General features: G+C 47.4%; 1 protein-coding gene across 5 annotated transcripts in view; it reads right to left on the bottom strand.

The window, feature by feature from the left end:
- Positions 1-24720, bottom strand: part of DNAAF8 (dynein axonemal assembly factor 8) — a 105470-nt gene that overhangs the window by 41276 nt on the left and 39474 nt on the right. For 4 of the 5 annotated variants that reach the window (XM_074553113.1, XM_074553114.1, XM_074553115.1 and 1 more), the window contains 6 exons: positions 14807-14923; positions 12376-12520; positions 9417-9636; positions 7394-7500; positions 4370-4524; positions 2988-3132 (listed from right to left, as the gene is read on the bottom strand). In XM_074553113.1, coding sequence (XP_074409214.1) covers positions 2988-3132; positions 4370-4524; positions 7394-7500; positions 9417-9636; positions 12376-12520; positions 14807-14923 — 889 coding nt within the window. The remainder of the gene's footprint in view (positions 1-2987; positions 3133-4369; positions 4525-7393; positions 7501-9416; positions 9637-12375; positions 12521-14806; positions 14924-24720) is intronic. The other variant, XM_074553117.1, reaches the window with a different exon arrangement.

Below are 24720 nucleotides of genomic sequence, written 5' to 3'. Positions count from 1 at the left end.
GGTCACAGCTCCGCTACAGACTGAGCTTACCTGAGACACCAAACTCAGCTGAACCATCCCCTCTTCCCAAAATCACATGGGCCACTTAAAAAAGGGCAAGGAGCTCTTGAAAACTGAGGCTGGGCCACAGCTTTCTCTGGCTTTTTCAGCACACCCAGTTGTTTCTATCCCCTTCTAACTCTGCTGGGAACTGAAACGTGGAACAACTGCACAGATGCTGCCACAGAGCTCCTGAACTTGAATAAATATCTTAAATAAGGTGGTGTCCACTAGGAAGAGTCCCAGATCTGAGCCCAGTGATCACGTGGAGGCCCTCAAGGCGTCTCACACTTCCAGGCATGAGGCCAAAGCCCTGCACCCCACAGGGGCAGGGAGGAATTGCTGGGGTGACAGACCTGAACAGAGACATCATGTTCTGCTCCTGTGATTTCCAGGCTGGAAAATATCCCATTCCACGCCACTTTTACAGACACTAAGTGCTTAAAGCCACAATCTCTCAGCTCCCGTTCTCCCTCTAAAGAGCTGGGCCGTGCACAGGCTGTGCATTAAGGTGTTGCATACAGTACATTTCCACAACAATTAGTTCAGCCTTCTGTAATAATGTTTCAGGCCACAGTTTTAAAGGCTTGTTATTTTTTAAATTACTTTGTACACATTTGATTGCTTCCTACCATACAAGCCTGTCAAAAATTCACTGTAGTGGAGCATGGGAAATGGATTATTGGTGCTACAGGCTGATGGCAAAGCTTGGATGTCAAATGTACCACTGACAATCACCTGCTCCTCAAAATTCAAAAGGCATGAGGCACCAAAAATGGGTCATCACTGTCCCAGCAGTATTGCCTGTTGTTTATTCAAACTCAGGGCACGGCAGAAAGTGAAGCTTGGACAAAAATGTGTGGTGTTTGGACCTCAGGACACAGATCCTACCAATTTATCTGCTCTGTTTCAGGAGTAGTTGTCAAGTTTTAACTTGCTTTGAGAATTGAACAGCATTCGAAGCCCTGAAGGGGAAACTGCTTTTCATATTAATTACAAATGCAGAATTTCTTAGTGAGGTATTTACCCTACTCCAATCTCAGTGCTATTCTGTACTTCCCAGATGCCAATCCAATGCTTGTGGGGAAAGAATTTCAGCTTCCCCTCTCCAGGGCTCTGGAATATGGACTAAGGTGTCTTTCTGCAGTACAGGACTGATGAAAATAGCACAGAACGCATGGAAAGAGACATGTGCAAAATCTGTCACAAACAAAGGGAAAAACCCTGAGTTCTCTAGCATGAGGGATAATATTTTATGTATTTCTAGTGGAAATTTCCTCGTGCAAAACATGAACACAAAACATCATCTGTGGCACTGAGGGAAGCTGCAGAAACTGCACTTTTTAATGAGCAACTTTCCCTGGGTGCAGAGGCAGCAGGTGACACGGGGCTGTAATTACTGTGCCATGATTAATCCTCTGTGTCTGCACATGTTTTCAGAACATTCTGTGATAGTCTCAAGAGAAAAAGCCCAGGACTATTTGAATTGTCATTGTTTCCCCCCCTTCCCAAACCTCTAAATGTTCTTTCCTATTGTGGATAAATTAAAGGAAGCAATTGGGCTGGGGATGAATGTCTGCATCATGGGCTGTGTGGGATGGTGCTAATGGAAGGGTCACCCACAGTGGGGAAGAGCCAGGGCACAATTTCTGTTCCCTCCTGACCACTGCTGTTGCCTCTGATCTTCCCCACTTCAGGTCAATGTCAACTGATCCTTAAGAAAACAGAAACTCAAGTAAGAAGATTTAAGGCAGCAACTTGGCTGGGTTTTGGCAGTCCCTCCATAGAAAATGAGTTACTTTGGGGTGCCTGGAGGTCACAAGGATGCAGGACTCAAAGCTGAGGTTGATAGGATCCCATGCTGCCCTCAGGTTCAGTGGCACAGCTGCATTTTGGCCACCCTACCTCTCTGGGCAGAAAGAGTTTCTGAGAGGAGGTGACTGAGGCCATAAAATCCCAGCAAGAGCTGGGAGGGACCCACAAGGATCCTTGAAATCCAACTGCTGGCCCTGGGCAGGACAGCCCCAACAACACCTCCATGCACTGGGTGTGAGATGCCAAAGTCAGGCCCAGCTCTGAAGTGTCCAGGGACAAGGCTCACAAATCCAAACAGGAGGTTACAACCTCACATAAAGGGAAAACATTTCCCATAATGATGGAACAAAGGTCTGGGGATGCAGGAGAATTGTCACAGACATCTTTTATGACAAATCCTTTCTTTAGGATTTTTTCCTCCTGAGAAGCTGGGAGGCCTCAGGAACAAAATGTAAACAATGGTTATCTGCTGCTGTGGAATGCAACAGGTGCATCTGTGATTGGCCCATGGTGGTTGTTTCTAATTAATGGCCAATCACAGCTGGCTTGGACTCTGTCTAAGACAGAAGCTTTTGTTATCATTCTTCTTTTTCTATTCTTAGCCAGCATCCTGATGAAATCCTTTCTTCAATTCTTTTAGTATAGTTTTAATGTAATATATATCATAAAATAATAAATCAGCCTTCTGAAACATGGAGTCAGATCCTCATCTCTTCCCTCATCCTCAGACCCCTGTGAACGCTGTCACAGAGAATTTCTGCCCTTGCAGATTTTCAAGACCTGACAGAAAAAAGGCCCTGAGCATCCTGAGGGAATTCATTGCTGATACTCTGCTGAGCAGGATGGTGGATCAGAGACCTTCTGAGGCCCCTTCCACCAGGAACTACTTGGTGATTTTAAGTTCAAGAGGACTCCAGAGCTAAAGATCAAACAGCTGGCAAAGGCCAGGCAGCTCTGTTGGATGTGCAGCAGCGACTGATTCACACCTTGGTCTGGAGATTCCTACAACAACGTGAGCAGGCTTTGATATTCCCCATAAATATTCCCTGCACTGCACAGCTGTGGTTGCACTGCTGATGTGGAACCCCCTGCAGTGCAAAGCCTCCCTGGCAGGCTGCTGGGCAGGGCATTACCTGTCAGCAGGGCAGGGATGTGATGTGTGGCATTCTCCCTCCTCAGCAGCAGCACCAGGCAGTGCCTGCGGGGCTCACCGGGGACTTCTCCTCCTGCAGCACCAGCAGGTGAGCCTGAGCTCTTGCCAGGGCAAAAGACAGCAATCTGAAATCATGAAGGGCAGATTAGACTGCTAAATCCACATGTAATTACTATAGGGCTCAAGCAAATAGATAAATTACAATGGCATAACAAGATCCAGCTCACCACTGAGCCATAGGAACTCCAATATCTGGGTGCTCTGCGTCATCTTTTCCTGAGACAGAGAAACTTAATTTAAACTCAGGGAAGAGGCTTAACACAAAATCATCCTGCCCGGCAGCTGGGCTGGGCTAAAACCAGAGCAGTTGTAATTCAGCTGATAGGTGGTACCATCCACCATAAGTGGATGCACCATAAGTCACTCTAAGATTATCTGGAGTCTCAAATGAAGGGATGATATTCACATTGGAGCTGTGGTTGCTGCTGTTAACTCCTTAATGGTCACTTAGCAACATGCTCCAAATATCTGGCTATTTGGGCTGTAGTATTCCATAAATAGGTTTCATTCATTCTACAAAATATTATGGGCAGAGACATTGTTATTCCTTAGGCTTGATCACAGAACAAGCAGAAAAGAGGGAATTTGTAGAGTTTGATTTGCAAAATTATGCATTTCCTGACTGACGTAGCCTCAGCATGATGATTTGAAGTGTGGGGTCCATTCCTTTGTGAGAGAAGGTGTCATATAATTCCTGTGGGATTTATAATATAACAAGGGCAGCACTGGACTTCTTGCATATGTTAAGTTTGACTGCAACCTTGCATTTGTGATTACTGCTGTTTCCTTAGGCTGACTTGTCAAAATGCCAAGTGCACTTTCCTTCAAACCTATCACCATGTAAGGCAGAGCTCCAAAGCAAAAAAAAAGTTAGTTTTGAAAGCTCTTTTTGAGCACTGAAGTAGGGGACTTCATGCTGTAAGGCCCAGAGGGACTGTGAAGCACATCACCAAATATCAGTCTGATAGTGAAGACTCTTCTCCTGAACCACCTTTGCACATCAGTATTTGGTTCATGGGGCTACTGCCAGCTCCTGATTATTCTGACACCAGTGGCAAAATTCACATTTGTTTTAGTAGGAGCAGGATGATGAATTTACACTCCTGTCCTCCATGAGAGGCCAAGGCTTTGTTGGGTTTTCCTGCTAGGGAAAAAGCCAGCACTGAAAGCAGCCAGAGCTCACTCACAGGAGCACAGAGAGCTGGGAAAGAGGGAATGGGTGTCCTGCAGCTCTCACTGGAGGAGTGCTGGCACCATCAGCTGCAGGGCAAGGGGTGAGGCAGGGCACGGAGGGCACAGTACCTGCCCTGCTGCCATGCCCAGCACGAGGCCCTGCTGTGCTGAGAGCTGCAGCTGCCGCAGTCCTTGCAGCACAAAGCCCCGGCGGGCACAGGCGGAAAGCACGGCCCCAAAGGCACACGGAGGCACCACAGGTGACACCAGCAGAATGATGTCCCCTAGATCAAAGAAAGGGCAAGAAAAACAGCGTATTATTGTCACAGGAGCTGTGGTATCAGTGCAAGGCAGCTCTCAGAGCAGCTGCCTCCACCTTGAAGCAAACAGCTGCATCCTGAGCAGTGTTTTATGGTTTGTTTGCTGCATCCAGCTCATCATGACTGCAATCCAAGGCCAGCCCAGAGTGGGAAAGCTTATGGCATCATCAGTAATATCTTTGTGAATCATCATGAGACGAGCCAGGCTGTCTCCCCAGGTCTGGGAGCTGCTCACAGGCAGTGTGTTGGTGTTGGTGTTGGTGCTGGCTGGGCTGTGGGAGCTGTCCCTGTGCAGCCCCCAGCACTCAGGGCAGGACTGAGCCTTGCAGGCCTGGCCACGCTCTGAGTGACCAAACAGGGCAACAAGAACTACTTGTTCTTGCTCCATTTGTCCACTCCAAAGAGCATGAAGCAGCTCTGGCCACTCCTCTCTGCTCTCATTGCTCTCTGCTGTTACTGGTGGTCTCAGCAATCCTACCCAGCACCCCCTACTCCTTCCCGTTGTCCCTCCTTTGTTCCTGCCTTTAATCTTCATCCCAGACACAAGCTCCTGAAGCTCTGGACCACCTGTGCTCTCACCTTTGGTTTGGTACCCTCTGGGGCCTCCCAGGTTCCTTGGACACCATGGCAATGGTACCAGCCTGCCCTGTCCCACCTGATCCTCTCCCAGCAGCTCTGGCTGCTCGAGCTCTCCCTGAGTCCCTCATCCCAGTACAAATGATTGTAGACACAACTGGAATTCACCTTGGGTTAGAACTTTGGGTTTTTAGACTCCTGTTCTTCAAGTTGAATCCCAGGCTCCCTGCCAACCTTGAGCAAGCTCAGGAGAAGGAGCCTCCAAGGCCTCCTGAGCAGCCCCCCACCTCTTAAAAACTGTGAGACAAGCTCAAAACTTTTCCCTGAAGCCTCTGACCTGCCTGAGCTCCCTGTTTTTACCATGACCTCCATTACTACACTTTCTCAGTTCTAACACAGCTTTTTATCCCTCACAATGTATATTCAGATCTCCAGAAGCTGCCAAGAGTGAGCTCTGAGACCATTTTTACATGGGTTTCCTCTATGCTGCCTCAGTAATTTCTCATAGCTTTAACCAATAGATTTATTGAGATTGGAGGATTTTTCATTGTGTCCCAGTTGATTCTGAGGGTAGGACAGTGAATATTTATTTTTATTCTAAATTTTGTGATATGGATATCTGTCCTGTCAAGGCTCAGCCTGGTTGTTCAAAGCAACAGCACCAAAACCTTGTATTTATCACTAAAGATGGGACATGCAGGATGGTTCTTTGCCTAAAATCTCTGTTTGGCTTTATGGCTTTAACACTGGATTTTAACCATATTCATGATATGGGAGCTGTCAAAACCTAAGATTGCTGGTGGGAAGATTTTGGTTCCACTCCAGTTGATAACACTTTAAAAACCAATTTTTTTGCACACACATATCCCAAATCAACAAGAATATCTGCTTGGGTCACCAAAACTCTGATTACTGAGAAGGGGCAGGTCTGCCGAGCTGCAACACCTCTGCTCTGCATGGGTAAATATTCCTGCTCCAAGAGGAGCTGCTGGAGACCACAGGGAAGGAATCACTGAATGTTTCTTTTCCTGAAAACCCCAAGGGTGTCTGCTCCCAGAGCAGAGTTTCAGCTCCTCTTGCCAGAGCAGTTATCTGAGGAGCAGAGCTTGACAGTGACTTCTGAGGCTCCATGCAGATGGAACGTGGTGTGGTGGAACTCAGCAGCCCACAGCAAATGTGAATCATTAAGGGCCATAAAAGGAAGGGGAGGCAGCAAATGTGACTCATTCCATCAGTAGCCACCAGCTGCCATCAATCCCAATCCCAAATAACAGAGCCAAGGGCTGCCTGCCAAACTACCTGAGTTAACATGAGCCAAAAGATGAAAAACTGGCTCAAAATTGTTTTTTTCCTTTCTCCCTTCTCTATTTTCCTTCTCTTCTACTCCTTTTTCATCTTTTTGCCTTATGCTTCCATCCTTTTCTCATGGATTCTTTTCTTTGACAATGTAATTCCCCAAGCCTTCTTTCCCTGTCACTCCAGTCCTGCTTTCCCTCTGCCATCTCCTCCCTGAGAGCTGCTGAACTTCTGCTCCCCTCTGCTCTCCCTTCATTCCTGTGAATGAAATTCCCTCTTCAACTGGGCCAGCAGGAACCAGCCAGGAGCATTGTCCAAAAGCCCCCTGCCCCCCAGATGGGCTGTGCCAGGCCTTCTCCAGGGGATGTTGGCCTTTCCAGCAGGAGCCCAACACCTTTTAGCCTTGGCAGTGTCCCCTGGATATTGCTGGTTAGGTTTGCTGCTGCTTAGGTCCAAATTCAGGGGCTGAACACTGCTCCTACAAAGGGAAAATGGGGATGTGAGGTGATAACCCATTGATATTAATCCCATAAAATGCTCTCCTCTCTGACTGTGGTCAGTCCTGCCCTAAACAAAGCCTTAACCTTTTAATTGCCCTGATTATAATATTCAGATGATCTCTGATCAGTGAACCAGCAGTTTAAGGACTCTGTCAGCTCTTCTTTCTTTGTGCAGAGATTTCCTGTGAAGTGTTTTTTGTTTCTTTTTCCCCCCTTCAGTGAAATCCAAGCAGCCCCCAGGACTCCAGCAGCTGCTCCCATGAGGAGGATGAGGTGGTGCCACTTCTGTGCTTCATTCCAGGCAGCAGTGTCCCACTAGAAATTCATTCCTGCCTCCACAACTGGCCAGGTCACAGCCCTGAGCAATGCAGAGGCAGAACTGCCTTAGCTGGGCTGGAGTAAAGTGATGTTATCAGTGAAGGAGAACTGTAAACCCTCAAATTTCATTTCCTAGCACTGACCTTTGGTAGTTGAGACAAGCATGGCTGGAGGTCGAGGCAGCATCAAGCCCTGGAGGTCAACTTTTTCTTTATCTGCTCCTGCCCCAGCTGGGGAAGGTCTCTGAGAGCTGCAGAAAAAATGATAAATATTAAATGAAAAATATTAAAAGGTTCTGATTCAAACCTACTTTCTGTGACAAATCCAAGGCCACAGAAGCTTCTCTGGTAAAACTGCTTTACTGGAAAAGCCATTTCAATCCCTTGTCCGTGACATGAGCTGCATCAAGGTCTCTCTGACTGAACATCTTTTCATATTACTCCCCCTGAGGCTCCCTGTGTTCAATTAAAAGTAGCTAATGCAAAGTAGTCAGCTTGGCAAAGAAATCTGGGAATCAAGAAATATGTCAGGCTGCACTAGCAGAGCTTTTCCCACCCACAGACACATCCTAGTTGCTATTCACTTTGGGCTCTTTAGGCTGAGTTTAACCAGTTTGAAGGGTTCGTGTTAGGCAACAAGCATGATCCAGTCTGGCAGGGATGTTCCTGCCAGAGAAACTTCCACAACATTCCTGCACATCCAAAAGGACCCAATCAGGGCAGGGTGAACAGAAGGTGTGCTTGAAAGCCAGGGACTGTCTGGGAACAGTTTGGGCTGGGACTGTGAGCTCAGGCTGCTCAGGCAAACCTGCCTCATCCCCTGCCACCAGCACGGAGCTGGCTGGAACACATCCTGCTTGCTCACTCCCAGGAGCCTGGAGCATTTGCAAGTCTAATCTGAAAAGGGCAATCTGAGCTGCAGTTTTTGTATTCCTGTCTCCCAACAGACCAAATTACCAGCATTAGGAGAAAGACAAGTGCATTATTTAGGAGGTAACACTGCTCTGGACTGAGTTATACCAGAGGAGCAGAATTTATCATCTTTGTAAGAGGAAAATGCATCCCTGAGGAAAATAAACAAATAAAGAGAATGAAATTTGACCAAATTGATTTTTTTTTTGACATCTTAAACATAAAAATGGTGAGAGTCACTGGTTGTGGCTGAGAGCAGAGCTGAACTCTGACACATAATCCTGCACAGCAATCCACAGGTTAATTCCACATGGCTCAGCTTTGCCACTCACAGAAAGCACTGACAGCAGAGCAGAGCATCTCACCTCCAGCCTGCTGCCTCTGACTGTGCCACCCTGCCCCCAGAAGAGGCAGCATCCCTAAAAACTTCTTCAGAACCTGCAAGTCTGAGCCTTCTGCAGCAGAGTTTCTCATGCAGTTCAAGGTTATAAGCCACCCTTCATTTTCACACACTTCTCCCATCATCCTCCAAAGAACCTGTTCCTACTGATTCCTTTATCAGTTGATAAACAGGGCAAAGCCAGAGGTTTCCTAGGAGAGGGTCACTACTGGCACAGCCTTGCAGCTCTTCTCCAGCACCAGGTGTCCAAATCGTGCAGCAAGAGTGTGAATTAGGGGCATGGATACCAGGGAGCAGGGAATGGGAAGCAACTGCAACTGTCCCACACCTGACACATGTAGGAGCTGGAGCTGTGCCAGGGCAGGTTTAAGTTGGATATCAGGAAAGGTTCATCCCCAGAGGGTGCTGGCACTGCCCAGGCTCCCCAGGGAATGGGCACAGCCCCGGGGCTGCCAGAGCTCCAGAAGAGCTTGGACAATGATCTCAGGGATGCCCAGGGTGGGATTGTTGGGGGGTCTGTGCAGGGCCAGGAGCTGGGCTGGATGATCCCTGTGGGACCCTTCCCACTCAGGATATTCCATGGTTCTGTGATCTGCTGCAGAAGAGAGAAGGATTTCTGCAGACTGCACAACTGGCTTGGAAACGCACAAGTGGAGGGATTGCTCCCCGTGCACCCCCGTGCTGCAGGACCCTTGGACACAGATCTCTGAGTGCCTGCCTGCCTCAGGACCCAGGACACAGATCTCTGAGTGCCTGCCTGCCTCAGGACCCTTGGACACAGATCTCTGAGTGCCTGCCTGCCTGCAGGGCTCACTGCCTGTGCAACAACACCTCCAAACCGTCCTGGGCCATCACCTGGCAGGCAGGGGCAGCATTCCAGCAGCTCTCCCTCCGAACCACAGGCACAGCTCCCGGTGCACCCGGCTGGCCAGGGGCAGGGACACGACAGGCTCCGCCCTGCCACAGCCTCGGGTGATGTCCTGCAGGATCCCGTGGGCTCTGGGGCCTCTCACGCCTAATGCCAGCACGGGGGGCACCTCGCCAGGCTCTGAAGTGTAGGAGGAAGGCAGCTTTTCTGTGGAAACAAACACTTGTGTGAATAAAACATGGAATAACCCACCCCAAAGTCATTCACTCCACTTAAAGGCTCTTTTTGGATCTGTCAGAGGCAGACTTCAACAGAGGAACCACCTGGTTACCTGTCCTGGGATCCATCTCCTGGTTACCTGTCTGGTGTTGCAGACACATTTTATGAAAAATCCTTTCCTTAGGATTTTTTCTCCTGAGAAGCTGGGAGGCCTCAGGAACAGAATGTAAACAATGATTATCTGCTGCTGTGGAATGCAACAGGTGCATCTGTGATTGGTCTCATGTGGTTGTTTCTGATTAATGACCAATCACAGTCAGCTGGCTTGGACTCTCTGAGACTCAAGCCTTTGTTATCATTCCACTTCTTTCCTCTCAAGCCTTCTGATGAAATCCTTCCTTCTATTATTTTAGTATAGTTTTAATATAATACATATAATAAAATAATAAATAAGCCTTCTGAAACATAGAGTCAGATTCTTGTCTCTTCCCTGATCCTGGGACCCCTGCAAACAACCAAATCCCTGGGATCCATCTCCTGGTTACCTATTTTGGGAATTCATCTCCTGGTTACCTGCCCTGGGGGAGAGATGCTGGCAGCACCTGCTTGTGTTTACCCAATAGCAAACCTGAGGTTATTCAAGGCAATCTCCTGAAGAGAGGAATTGTTTGCCTCATCTTTGCTGTGAGAAGTTATTACAGGTGATGCACTGCAAGTGTCCCTGCCTGTGGCAGGGGTTGGAACTTGGTGGTCTTTAGGGGTTTTTCAGCCCAAACTGTGACTCTAAGCCAGCACTTCAAGTTCCTCTTGTTCATCACCACCAGGAAGGCTGGGGGATTGAAGTGCAGGACAAGAACTGGGGCCTGAGGAAAGGGATGGTTTTGAAGGGCATCACAAAATGGAAATCTGGGAACTTCTTTTTTAAATTATTTCCTTCTGGATTAAATACAGATTTTGTACAATGCTCTGAGGTCCAGACAAATATTTGATTTGCCACCTTTAATTTTCTGCCAGGATTTGAACCCTGACTTCCCTTATTTCTTTCCACAGCTCTTCCCTATGACTCTGGCAAACCTTTCTGCAGCACAATTGGGGCCAAGGAAGTAACCCAGAAAAAGCAAGTTTGCCTTCTTTCCAATTCTTACTGCAGATGTCAGAAAATGCAGCAAGGTGTGTGATTTTCTTCCCTTAGTTTAAAAGCATATACAAATGTATCATTTCTTGCATGAGAATCAGAAGGCAGAAAACAAATCTCCAGAGCAGGTAGATAATGGAGCAACTGGCTGTAAATATTTAAAATAATAATTTTAGAGTTATCAAGCTAAGGCTAAAAATCTAATTTACAAACTTGCACAGCAATTCTCAGCTCAAATGAATTGTCTCTTCCTATGAAATGTTCTTAAATAATGGTGCATGGTACAGAGCATTGAAGCAGATCTGCTGCCTGTCAGCTCCTAATGACTGCAGGTTTTATGGTTTTCTTATTCATCTCTGGAGCCCTCCTCCATTTCTCCAGCTCTCACCAGGAATGTGTTCTGTGCACAGCACCCAGACAGCTGCAACTGCAATCCCATTCCTAGGGCAGCCTGCTCCTGCTGCTTTCAAATGCAAAAAGGGAGAGAGGAGACTGGGGGATTTTCTCTGCTTAAGCTGGTCTTCATTCCCCTTCTCTCCCTCTCAGCCTGCCTGTGGCCTTTCCCAAGAGAAATGGATTGTCTGTGGCATATCTGAACCTTCCAGAAGAACTTCCTGGCTTAAAAAGAAGCACAAGCCACAAGCAATCTGTAAACTCTGCAGCTAAGGGCACACCTGTTGCTCTGGAATATCTGAATATTATTGTGCTGCAGCAGCAACCAATAATGTTCCATGATGCTTTAAGGCAAGCTTCATCATCTCTGTTTCTCAAATGGGAGAAAATAAAGATTTGAGTGGTACATGTATATTTGATACATTGGTGTGTGATGTTCAAGACTTTGTGATTTGAGTTCAGAGCCCCAGATTGTGTTTATTTACCTTCTCCTGCTGGTTTCCCACCTCAGATGGGATTCTATTAAATAATGTAGCATTTTGGTGATGGTTTATCAGCTAATGCAATTACAGGCCATATAAATCAGTACTTCTGAAGTCCCATAGGCAATGAGATGGGGAAATTGTGCACAAGGAAGGCTGGATTTTCTGCAGCTAAAACCTTCAGGAGTATCAGTGGGGAACTAAATGATTTTATTTAACTCACATGAGCCTATCCCTGGAGCTCAGGGCACTGAAATGTTGGACAGCTCACTGCAAAGGAACAGCTAAACAGCTAAAGTTTGAGACCCAAAAATGTATGAAGAGTTAAAAATTCAGCTCATGGATATTCAACACTGGGAGAAAAGGGAAGGGAAGGGAAGGGAAGGGAAGGGAAGGGAAGGGAAGGGAAGGGAAGGGAAGGGAAGGGAAGGGAAGGGAAGGGAAGGGAAGGGAAGGGAAGGGAAGGGAAGGGAAGGGAAGGGAAGGGAAGGGAAGGGAAGGGAAGGGAAGGGAAGGGAAGGGAAGGGAAGGGAAGGGAAGGGAAGGGGAGGGGAGGGGAGGGGAGGGGAGGGGAGGGGAGGGTCAAAGCTATTCTATCATTTCTTTTGGGAAAGATAGAGCAACTGATAAAGCAACCCTCATGCAAATGTGACTGATCACCCTTCACCTCAGTGCAGTTACAGGTCAGGGAAGCCCTGGAGGAGAGGCAGAGCCCACCTGAGCTGGAGAGCAGCAGCTCCTGGCCGGGGTAGAGCAGGCGGAGGCCGCAGACATCCAGCCCAGAGCCCAGCAGCAGCCTCAGAGTGTGATGGGTCTCCAGGGGGTTTTGGAAGAGAGCCTCAAACAGCAGCACCATGGCAACCTGGACAGCCAGAGAAAAACATGGAAAAAGCAGGGAAATGGTCCCAAGGCCAGCAGAAGCTCAGAGGTGCAGCCCTGCTGCTCACCTGTAGTTCCCAGGATGGATCTGCACTGCCAGAGCTGCAGAGAGGCCTGGGTTTGGTTTGTGTTTATGGGCAGCTCACACATGAGGCTCTTGGCTTTGGGCTAAATCACAGCTACCAATAATTATAATTTAATCTATTTCTGCTGATATAACTTTGCCTTTTGTCACATAAACCTACTAGTGAAAAATTGCAAGGCCTCTGGGGCAGAGCCCACAGTGCATCCCTTCTGCTGTTCACTTTGTGCAGCACCACTTGCCCATCTTTGGATCATTAAATAATAATAGACCAACTGGTTGTGTCTCTATGCCTTTAACAGAACCAAAATCAACACTAAAAAAACATCAAAAGGCAAACACTGGTGCTGTCCCAGATTTACATTTCAGAGTTTTCTGTACCAGCCTAATCCATTTCAGCCCATCCTGGCATGTAGGAAGACTCACACCAACACATTCTGAATGTTTATACCCAAAAGGGAAACAAATTATTATTATTTTCCCCATCAGAGAAATAAATTGTTTTTAAAAGCAAGGGCTTTACAACAGGGAGTTGTGTGATTCTGTGGATAATAAATTGTCTAGCTGGGGATCAGACAAGGTGATTTTCTGGCCCCAAATTTCAGCATGGCTCTCCTGGATGTTGAGCAGCTCAAGGATTTCCCCAGCTCAAGGTTTATGGCTGCAGCAAAAACCAAATGAATCCATCACTACTGGACACTTGAAATGAAATGCTACTGCCCCATAAAGACATTATGAGCCTTTACCATCATGATAAATGAAGATAGAAATTTACTCAAATCATATAAAAGTGGTCTAATTAGGAATAAAAGCTCCATTTCTTTATGTTTGTCTAACTGAAGCTCTCCTGCTATTAACCCAGTACTCACAGCAGCCAGCAAGGAAGAATTTTCCTGTGGCTGCTCTGAGTCCCTGGGGCTGCCTGGGCTTGGGGCCAGCTGTGATAACAGAGCCATCTAGCACAGGGAAGCCTCTGGAAGTGCCAGTGTCCCCTTTCCTCAGGAGCCTGGCACTTGGCCTGGCTCTCCATTGCAGTTTGGTTCAGTTGTGCCCAGCCTGAGTGATCTCAGAGATCACCAGAGATCACCCTGGGCTTCCTGCCTTGGCCTGGTTACTGGGGGCTCCCACTGCAGGGTTGTGCCCAGTTCTGGGGCCACCAACACAAGAGAGATGTTGGCCTGTTGGAGCCAGTCCAGAGAGCCCATGGAGATGCCCCAAGGGCTGGAGCCAGGCTGGGAGAGCTGGGGGTGCTCACCTGGAGAGGAGAAGCTCCAGGGACACCTCAGAGCCCCTGCCAGGGCCTGAAGGGGCTCCAGGAGAGCTGCAGAGGGACTGGGAACAAGGGATGGAGGGACAGGACACAGGGAATGGCTCCCACTGCCAGAGGGCAGGGATGGATGGGATATTGGGAATTGGGAATTGTTCCCTGTGAGGGTGGGCAGGCCCTGGCACAGGGTGCCCACCCTGGATCCCTGGCAGTGCCCAAGGCCAGGCTGGGCAGGGCTGGGAGCAGCCTGGGACAGTGGGAGGTGTCCCTGCCATGGCAGGGGTGGCACTGGGTGGGCTTTGAGGCCTCTCCAACCCAAAGCAATCAATGGCTTTGTGACCCTGGGCTGATCCCTGTTCCTGCTGCTGGCCCAGCCCTGCTCTTCTCAATAAGAACTCATTTCACAGGGGTGAGGTCCTGAACATTTCTGTGCTGCACTCCTCACCAAGAGCTAATTTAAATCACTTTAAATTCTCTTCTCCTGGGGTAGAGTCAGTACAAATGCTCCCCACTTGTTCATACCACACACACAGTTACTCAATGTCAGGCAGTACCAGAACCTTCAGAAATTTCTTGGAATGTTTCTGAGTTTAATCCAAGTTGTGCTGTTTACTGACTTACAGTCAAGTGGTTCCAGGTTATCAAAATTTTGTCTACTCTTACAAATTTGCACCTGGTTGGTAGCAATTTCTCCAACCTACACATTTCAAAGTTTAATCTTCTGTGGCTCAGAGCAATCAGCACATCAATACTGATGACATAAAATACTCAGCTGATATATTTAGGTCTGAGGGAAAAATACTTCAAGCTCAGAATTTGTATCAAAGCTCTAGATTGAAATATTCCAGGGCACTTCATTGTCCCTCAGTGTCCCCCTGAGCCCCAGGGGAGGAAGGAGGGGGTTGTTTGTTGTTCTTTACCTCGATGTCTGTGTCCCTGCAAGCCTCCATGGCACTGCTGTCAGGGAAGTGTTTGTCATCACTCTCAACTGTCTGCCAGTAAAATCCCTTTGGCACTGCAAACGCCTTCTCCACAGCCTGAAATGCACAAAGGACAGCTCTCACTTCCATGTTGCCTTGGTCCCTTAAAATAAAGCAGGAAAATCAGGATCTTGTGGCCACAGAGCACACGAGGATGCAGCTGGTGGATTAAACTCAGCCCAGTGTTGTTAATTTATGTCATTTGCTTTCTTCCAGCTATTCTAGTAGCTCCATTTAAGTGATATCCCAAGAATATAAATCTGCAACTGCTTCCCAAGAGCCTGAGCATTCCAACCCAACACACAGAGCACCCCCAGCCATCACCAGGAGCTGCATCCATCAGCTGAGACCTCAATTCTCCATGACTGTGCTGAGCACTCAGCAGAAAAGGCCTTTGTGAAGGCAATGCTCTAATTACCCAACCAAATGGAAGGGTAGGGAAGGGATTGCATGAATTTCTACATGCCTGTAGCCAAAATAGCACACTTCTCCTGTGCTCATGTCACCACAAGTGACACATATCTGTTAGCCTCATCGTGCCACATTCTTATGGATAGGCAAAAATCTGGCATTTGGGTCACAGCTCCACACAAGCACAGCATTTCCCAGGCTCAGCACCTTATTTTGTTTTTCATCCATTTTCTGGGCAGCCAAGCAAGCAACTTGTACAAGTGCAAGGGTAAGGATGTGTCACTCAGGAGAGGAGAATGTGCTGTGACTGCACGCTCTGTAAGCAAGGCCACAGTCCAGGGACAAAGGCAACCCTTGAAAGTCACATTTGTCAGCTTCTGGTTAGAACATTCCAGAAATGCAGATGCATTTAGGCAGAGTTCACGGTGGGCAGGAATCATTCCAGGGATCAAAAAATAAAATAGTCACTTTTAAAACACAGGCTCAGGTGTAACTCAAAGAAACTTCACTACTTTTAAAGGCTTTTAAACTTTGATTTACTGCAGGTGTTAACTTGTCCTCAGCTTATGTGGACTGACCTTTTCAAAAAAACAGAAAAAGAAATTAATTTTCAACATGGTTTCATCAGGACTTTTATGATGGAGAGAAAAGGGCTAACCCTGCATGGAGAAGCATCCACTCTGCATTATGAGCTCCATATAATGCTCTTTAATTGTGTCATCACCTGAGAGATTTCGGGTGTGCTGCTTGGCAAATGACAGGCACTTCAGAGCATTCCACAAATGTTTCAAAGTAACAACCAGAAAATGAAATTCATTTGAATAGTAAAGCCCCTCTGACAACTGCCTTTCCACTTCAGCAGCCTTTTGTGTTGTCTCCTTCCTCTGTTTCCTGTGCTTCATGAGATATTTGCCTGAAATCAGAACTGGGGATTTCACTTTTACTCTGTTTCAGTCAAATCAACTGCACCAAACCAAGGGCTTTGGCATCTCCCAGTGGATCTGTGCATTCTGTCCTGCAGTCCATCAATCTCCAGCCTCCACTGCTGACATTACACTTGGTTGCTGTGGAAAATATCATCAGAGGAAAAGGAGATTTAAGGAAAGGGATCTTCCCCATTGCCAGTGCATGATGCCAGCTCCTGTCTGCAGCAGTGGCACAGTGCAGTGAGCCCAGACAAGCCCTACAGAGTGGGAATGCAGCAAAATCCCAATTTCCTATTTCTTTCAGCTGTTCTTTGAACAAACTTCTTGTCTGTGAATGCTCTAGAAGGAAAAGAAGAGATAAATGTGCTCAAACCAGCACCAGCCTCTATTTCCATAGAAACCTGCAGGATAATCATCCAGCTCCAGGGCACAGGGGGGAAAATCCAAGGGGATTCCAGGGTGGAAATAGGGTGGAAATCCAGGCTGGAAAATCCAAGGTGGAAAATTGAAGGTGGAAAATCCAAGGGGATTCCAGGGTGGAAATCCAGGCTGGAAAATCCAAGGAAAATCCAAGGAGAAAATCCAAGGGGATTACAGATGGAAATCCAGGCTGGAAAATCCAAGGAAAATCCAAGGAGAAAATCCAAGGCGATTACAGAGGGAAATCCAGGCTGGAAAATCCAGGCTGGAAAATCCAAGGTGGAAAATCCAAGGTGGAAAATCCAAGGGGATTCCAGGGTGGAAATCCAGGCTGGAAAATCCAAGGAGAAAATCCAAGGGGATTACAGATGGAAATCCCGGCTGGAAAATCCAAGGTGGAAAATCCAAGGTGGAAAATCCAAGGGGATTCCAGGGTGGAAATCCAGGCTGGAAAATCCAGGCTGGAAAATCCAGGCTGAAAAATCCAAGGAGAAAATCCAAGGGGATTCCAGGTGGAAATCCAGGCTGGAAAATCCAAGGGGATTAATGAGACATTTGCCTGAAATCAGGCAAATACACATCCTGGTGTAAGCTGTGGATCCATGGGGATCCCAGGATGCTGCTCCAAGGCCACATCTGGGAAGCAAGGCCTGTGGGAATCGTTCCTGTCATCTGTCACATCTGTTTTCCAACAGCCAACCTGAATGGGAGTTCACAAACCAACAGAAAACAGAGCTTGAAAAGTCTTATTTCTCCCAGAAAATCCTTCTCCTCGTGGACTAGAAAGCAAAGAGGTGGCTGCAGGATGAGCACCCTGCTTTGTCCAGCCTGGCTCTAATGTCCAGTGGAGAGCTCCTGACACAGCCTTCCTGTGCCATCAACAGGAAAAAACAGGCAGAAAGTCACTTTCCCTGTGAGGCAGGAGAGAATTGCATGGAGCCAGTTGTTCTAATGCTGAGCTGGGCCCTTTTGGACACAAAAAGGGAGGGGGATCCTCTGCAGGAACCTTCTGCTACTGAAAGAACTTGGACACTTTTTATGTTACTTTAGTGCTACTTTTAATGTTCCACAAGAGGGTGGGTGTGAGAATTTCACCTCAGGGCTGGTTCCTGTCACTCCTCCAACATCACAGCAGCTGTAAATCCTTTCCCAAGCCTGTGGAAGCATCAGCTCTGAGTGCTGACCTGTCCCTGGTGGGAGGAGAGGAGACTCCCCAAACCCTCAGAGTGGTGAAGGCAGCCCAGCCTTTGATCACTGTCACAGAGATGTTTTATGAAAAATCCTTTCCTTAGGATTTTTCCTCCTGAGAAGCTGGGAGGCCTCAGGAACAAAATGTAAACATTGATTATCTGCTGCTGTGGAATGCAACAGGTGCATCTGTGATTGGCTCATGTGGTTGTTTCTGATTAATGGCCAATCACAGTCAGCTGGCTCAGACAGAGAGTCCGAGATTAAGCCTTTGTTATCATTCTTTCTTTTTCTATTCTTAGCTAGCCTTCTGATGAAATCCTTTCTTCTATTCTTTTAGTATAGTTTTAATGTAATATATATCATAAAACAATAAATCAAGCCTTCTGAAACATGGAGTCAGATCCTCATCTCTCCCCTCATCCTCAGACCCCTCAAACACAGTCACAGATCCCTACCTGGAAACACGGTGAGGCTCTGAGCCCTGTACCAACCTCCCATCTCCTGGAAAAGCCTCCTCCCAGGGAGGAAGGCTCCTGCACTCAGGCAGCAGCAGCTGCACAGCCCCAGGGATGCTCTGACTCCTGCTGTGACAGGTTTCAAAGCCCAGACTCATGAACCATAACCATCCCCATGTGTGTCTCCAGGGCTTCTTACAGCACCGACATCCTCTCCATCCACACTGCCCTGATCAGGGAGGGCACATCCATAAACTCCTGGTTTTAGTTATTCCTTTTTGTCAATTTATCCTTATTTGGTTTGGGTGACAAATTCCAGCTTCTGTCACCTTAAGACCCTGGAAAAGACCACTCTATGCCACAGCTAGGATTGAACACACCAGTTTTTCCAAAAGCATTTAAAAGAAACCCCAAGCTCCTGCTTTGGTTCAGATAATACTACCCAGATGAGGGCAGACAGTTCTGGGAAGGAAACTCACAGGAGAACAAAAACATGCTGTAAAATCCTCAGCAGAAAGAAGAATAAGCACATCTCAGAGGAGACTGGAGCTGCAGCAAAGCCATAAATATTCAACTGTCACACAGAAATATGACCAAGCCTGTGATCCCCTCTTTGTGCTTCCAGTGTTTTCTGTTCCCATCTCTGACAACAAAGGAAGAGCTTTTGCTGTCAGGTGATCTGAGAGAGTCTCCTGAGTTGCAAGGACTCTTCCAGGCTGTTCCCAGTCCCAGCAGGAAAACAGAAACTGCAGGAAGCATCCCCATGTACTCCACAATCTCATCTCATACACAAGGCAAAGTTCTGCTCAGCCATTATCTCTGAGACACCACCAGACCCCTCAGAGCAGGATTCTGCCCTTGCAGTGCCTGCAGAGCCAGGGGGAGTTCTGGGCTCAGGGAACCTCTCCCTGCCAGCCCTGCTGAGCACATCAGGCCCAGCAGAGAAAGCATTTCCCTCTCTCTGTCTCTCACTCAGCAAGGCTCAAGTCTGATGGGATTCACCACATCCTGCCCTGAATGAGGCACATCATTCTCAAACTCTCTCCTCTCCTCACTGCCTGTGCAGGAGCACAATTTTCCTGGTAGAACCCAGATGAACACAATGCTGAGTGTGTGCTCTGCACATCCTCCCTCCCCAGTGTGCATGTTCCCTTCAGATGGCTGCAGAGTTTAGTACAGGTTGCCAGACATATTAATTATTTTATCATTTACTAGGAACTAGTATTTAAATTCCATTTAATGCAATTTTGTTAATCTTGACCTTTTTTTTGTCAAATAATTAAACCATATATCCCTACATTATCCAAATCATTTGTCATCAATACACTTTCAATTAACCTTCCTCTATATGTCCTAGTATCAAAACCAATAACCGTCATCATCACTCCACAACCACCTCCAAACAAACACAGAACTAACCCCAGAACTAACCAGCCCAAAAAAACCAAACAAAAATACAAACCATGATGATAAATCATCAACCAATCACCCACCAAATTCTACGTTCTTGTGGCTTATAAAAACCACAGGCAGCAAAAAGTCTGAGATGGAGAGGGCTCAGCAAGGGAGACATGCAGTCTTCCTTAACTTGTCTTCCTTCCTTTCTTCCTTGTCTTCCTTCCAGTTGTGGTGAGTGGATTTCAGACAGTTTGAAATGGATCTCACTTCCCCTTGCTCCCCTCGGGACTGGGGAGATCTTAAACCACAGAATACAGAATTAGAGAGCAGCTCCCAGCCTTTGTGCCCAGCAGCACCAATGGCAAAGCACAGCAGCTTGAGAATTCTTTAAAGCTGCTCTTTTCAGGAATAATGAGTGATGGACACAATCTAGATGTGAGCTGTCAAATTTTAGGAAGAATGAAAACCTCTAATGTTTTATTCCTCTCCAAGCTGTGCCTTCATCTTTGTGCCAGCTCTGGTAGACATCAGTGTAGTCCTTCCTCCTTCTAAAGGTTAGGGGGTTTTATTTACAAATGCCAGGGGCTGCCTGAACTCCTGGCTCCATGAAAATAAATGCCAGACTCCAGCAGGATTCAGCCAGGGCCAGGGTGTCACCTTCTGCCTCCTGAAGGTACAGCCATTCTGGGCTGCAGCTGGGGATTATTTTCTATAAATGGAAATAGATGAATGCCAGGACAAACATTTCTCCCCCAGACAAGCCTTATCCATGTGGAATCTCCAGCCAGATGTGCTCTCACCCAAGCTGCTGGTACAATGTGAGCTGGCTGCACTGCACACTCAGGCTGCCAGCCAGGCAAGACCTGAGCCTTTCCACTGACTCAGATGAAGAGAAGCCACAGGCAAGGTTTGAAAGCAAAGGGAGGATGAGCCTGTCCTTTTGAAGCTCTTGCTTTACAGCTTCAGCCTGGATGTCCCAGAGCTGAGTGCTGGCTCCATGGCTGGCACTGCCAATGCTGCAGGACTCACCCTGCACCTCTGCTTTGGGTGAGCCTGGTGGGGAAGATGAAACAGGGAAGCCTTATAAATATGATTGTCTGGCAAAAGATTTTGAGAATATAGAAACTATAAGCGAGATTGAAATGAAAGCAAGCTTTGAGATACTTCAGTTACTGAACAACTGGAAAACAATGGTGTGGCTGGCTGAAGGTGATCCCCTTTTGATGGAACAACACCCTCTGCTTGCAGACAGGCCCAAGGGTCAGAGCAGACCCTACAGCTTGGCAGAAGGGGCCCAAGAAGGAGTTTATAGGGTTTAAAATGTAACACAGCATGGTAATGTAGTGATTCTTATAGGCTGTATGGAAATGCTGTAGGATTTGTATCTTGTACTAGATTGGTTAGTGAGAATTAGAATATTCAACACAGAAGAAGATTTATTGTATTGTAATGGGAACCTCACTCTCTTACCCTTTTACTCTCTCACCCTCTCATCCTCTCTCCCCTCTCTTCTCTCAGCCTGCTCTGAGCTGTGGCTGCAGCTCCCAGCAGGGCCCTGCCCCAGGCCCTTTGCAATGAACCCCAAGTTCCTGACCTGGCTGCAGAGATCTCTCACCCCTGTCCTAACCCCCCACACTCTTACATGAGCCCATGTGGAGGAGCTGTCCTGGGTGTTTTATCCCTCCCTAATGCCCAGTTCAGCTGCACACAATCAGATCTTTCAAGCTTTGGAGGAGGAAAGCAGAGCCCTGGGCCGTGAACTGAAGCTGGGAGCTCACAGCAATGTGGGGAACTAAATCTGGGAGCTGAGCAAATTCTCCAGGGAGCCCAGGCAGCATTTCCATCCCAAAACATGGCCCAGCTTGAGTGCTGCTCACACAGCACGAAATGAGAGAGAATACATGGAGAAAAACCCCAAATCAAACCATAACTGCCCCGGCACAGGCACTGACCCACAGCAAAGCCCAGTGGCTGCAGCTGGGGGTGTGTGAAAGGCAGTGCCCACACAGCCACTGCAGGGCTGGGTGAAAAGCTGATAAAAAGCTGTGGTGATGAGCAGCAGCTCCCTGAGCAAGCCTCCCTCAGCACTGAAATTAAAAGCTGTTACAGCAAAAGGCAAAAGGCAGTGGAAGATGCTGAAGGCAACTCAGCAGGGCCAGGGCCATGGTGCTTGTCAATGAAATAATGTCACAGCACTCAGAGCCCAGGGAGCTCAGTGTTCTCGCTGAGCTCATCTCAAACAGACTCACAGAGCTGAAAGAGCCTCTGCAAGAGCCTCCCTCTGCCCCTTCAGAGGCTGCACACACAGCCTGGGAATCAGCTCTGAATCTGGGCCTCAAGTGCACAGAGCAACAAGTGCTGCAGCTGGGGCTGCTTTCCACAGGGATTTCAAATTCCAGCAGCAATGGCCAGCTCTTCGTGTATCCAACACAGTTATTCCAGAATGTGAAATAAAATATGCAACTTTCAAAGCTTCTGTGTGTGAGAGCTCCTATGGCAACACAGCTAACATCAACTCCAGCAGGGAAAGCCCAGAAATCTGAAATTCCACATGAAAGAACTGCTCTACTTTCTGCCAGCCCCCTGCCACACATCAGCCTTGCTGTTAGGTCAGTCTTGTGCTGCTGGACATTTTCAGCAGGCCTGGGTTACAATACTGGGGCAAATTCAGCTCCCTGGACCCAGTTCTGGGATTCTTATCTATAATTAGCCAGAAAAAAAAAAAAATTAAAAATAGAGCTTTGCTTAAGCAAAAAGTAAGGAGGAAAACTTTGTATAGACCTGCTCTTAATCACTGCTGTTTGAAAAACCCACACAAACTTTGTGTCAGAGCAGGGAAGCTACTAAAGGAGCACCTGATCATCAGGAGGGGCAACAAAATCAATTTTCTGGGACTTAGAGTAAAAAAATCTCCTTCACCTTGACTTAGATCCCTGAGTCTATGGACATTTTGTCCCTGCCTATGTCTGTGGACAGAGAAGGAGGGTTGGAGGTTCCCCTTCTTCCTTAAAAGCTCCCTGGAAATGCTGCTGTGCCCTGACTCTGTCCTGGCAGGCACCTGCACAGGCTGGGAGTTCAAGGAGATGCTCTGGAAAATGACCATCAAAAGCTGAACCTTTTGGGCAAATGTCCCAATGTCCAGAAGAACTGAGGGAGAGGAAAAGAACTCCAGCATGGAGCAAACAGGCTGGGGAACAGCAGCACCAGCACTTGCTCTGTGTGTGCTGTCTGTATCCCTAAGGTGAGAGTTTGCATCCTGAGGCTTAGCAGCAGAACTACTTTTATTTTATGCTAAAATGAAGAAATCCTCTTTCTGCTGACAGGGGAGCTTGCAGTTAGCAGCTTCCACAGGGCTGGTGTCACTCCCAGCCCTAGCTGGGCTTTAATGCCTGCATTGTGAGCTGCTGCTCCTATCAGCAGTGAATTGCTGCAGGTTAATGGGCTCATTGCACAGCACTCATAAAAATGCCTCCAAAAACCAGCACAGGCAAAGCAATCTGTTTGAGGTCCAGAACAGGCAGAAAATCCAGCAGACAAATTGACTGAAAACAAGACATTGGCTCATGCACTAACAAACAAAAAGCATAAAGGTTATTACAATTACTGCTGGCAATTGCTCCCCAGATCACACACAGGAGCTGCTCAGTACACAACAGCTTCCCTCTGTCTCCATTTCTGCCCATTTTTTTTCCACCATCCTGCCAAGATTTCTCTCTCAGACTCTGATCTACCTGGAGCAAAAGCAGGGATTCACTGCATGCTCCTCCTCCACGTGGGCACAGCTTCTTTGGCTGCTTAGTTTTGTACACACTGCCTCAAAACAAATAGAAATGTCCAAAAAGCAAAGCATGGATCACTGGCCTTGTACCAAACCTTCAGACCAAAGAAGTTAAAAGAAGATGATACTGAGTTCTCTATGCAGCACTTTTTGGTTGTATTTTAAAGACACTTGGGAACATTCTCAGTTGGTAGCACTTTGCAAAGCTCCAGGGCAGACATCAGGGTGAGCTGTGCCTGCTGAGAGAGTGGCTCATTGAGCCCAGCTTTGGAAATCAGCCCTGCTGCCTAACCAGCTATGAAAATGTGGCTGTTCTACCCTGGCAGTGCCCAAGGCCAGGCTGGGCAGGGCTGGGAGCAGCCTGGGACAGTGGGAGGTGTCCCTGCCATGGCAGGGGTGGCACTGGATGGGCTTTAAGGTCCCTCCCAACCCAAACCATGCTGTGATTCCATAACTCTGTGAAGAAGCCACAACACACAGTGGTCTCAGCCTCACTCAGGCCTGGGGGGCACAGAGCATTTGATGGGAAGAGAATGTGGTTTTTAAACTGACATCATGTTTTCCATGGCATCAAGGCAAAGATCCACCCCCAGAAAGTGCCTGCTATCTTGCTGTTCAATTCCTAATGATTTATAATTCCTCTAATAAGGGATTTGCATAAAAGCCCTGGCTGTTTTAAATGCTGCCTTATTTTATGCCTTAAAAGCATGGAGCAGATTTATCTTTTACGAGTAGTCAGACTCTTTATGGCTCTTGCTTCTGCTTGAAAGCCACAGTGACTGCAAATCAACAACACTAAGCCTCCTTTTCCTGCACACAAGTGGGATAAACCTTTAGGCAAATTGCTAAGTGCACTGCTAAACCCCTAAGCTTTCATGGCATTGATTCTCACAGAGTCATGGTAATCCCCAAATCTGGTTGAAATGGCAGAAAAGTTCTCATGCTACATCATTTTCAAAATTAAAACTTCATTGTGAACAAGAATTTGCAGGCTTTGCCATTCCCTGGAATTGTGTCTCAAGGGTTTTGTTCATTTACAAATATTGGGAAAAGCGCACAATTGCCCAAAGGCTGGTGCTGCTGTGGGAAAGAAATAAACAAAACAAAAGATATAGAAATCAGGTCATATTCAGGGCTGCTTTGAAAACCCACTCTAAATATTTACACCAAGATAGGAAAGGCTGGTAAAGGCCTAAAAGCAACATTGGGTGCCCTCAAGGAATAAATTCCCCCAATTAGTATAAGGAATTCTTGTAATATTTCATTTGGTGGAAT

Source organism: Zonotrichia albicollis, chromosome 16 (assembly GCF_047830755.1).
Source record: "Zonotrichia albicollis isolate bZonAlb1 chromosome 16, bZonAlb1.hap1, whole genome shotgun sequence".
Lineage (NCBI taxonomy): Eukaryota > Metazoa > Chordata > Aves > Passeriformes > Passerellidae > Zonotrichia > Zonotrichia albicollis.
Note: the sequence above shows the minus strand (reverse complement) of the source record. Positions and strands in the feature narration are given on the sequence as shown.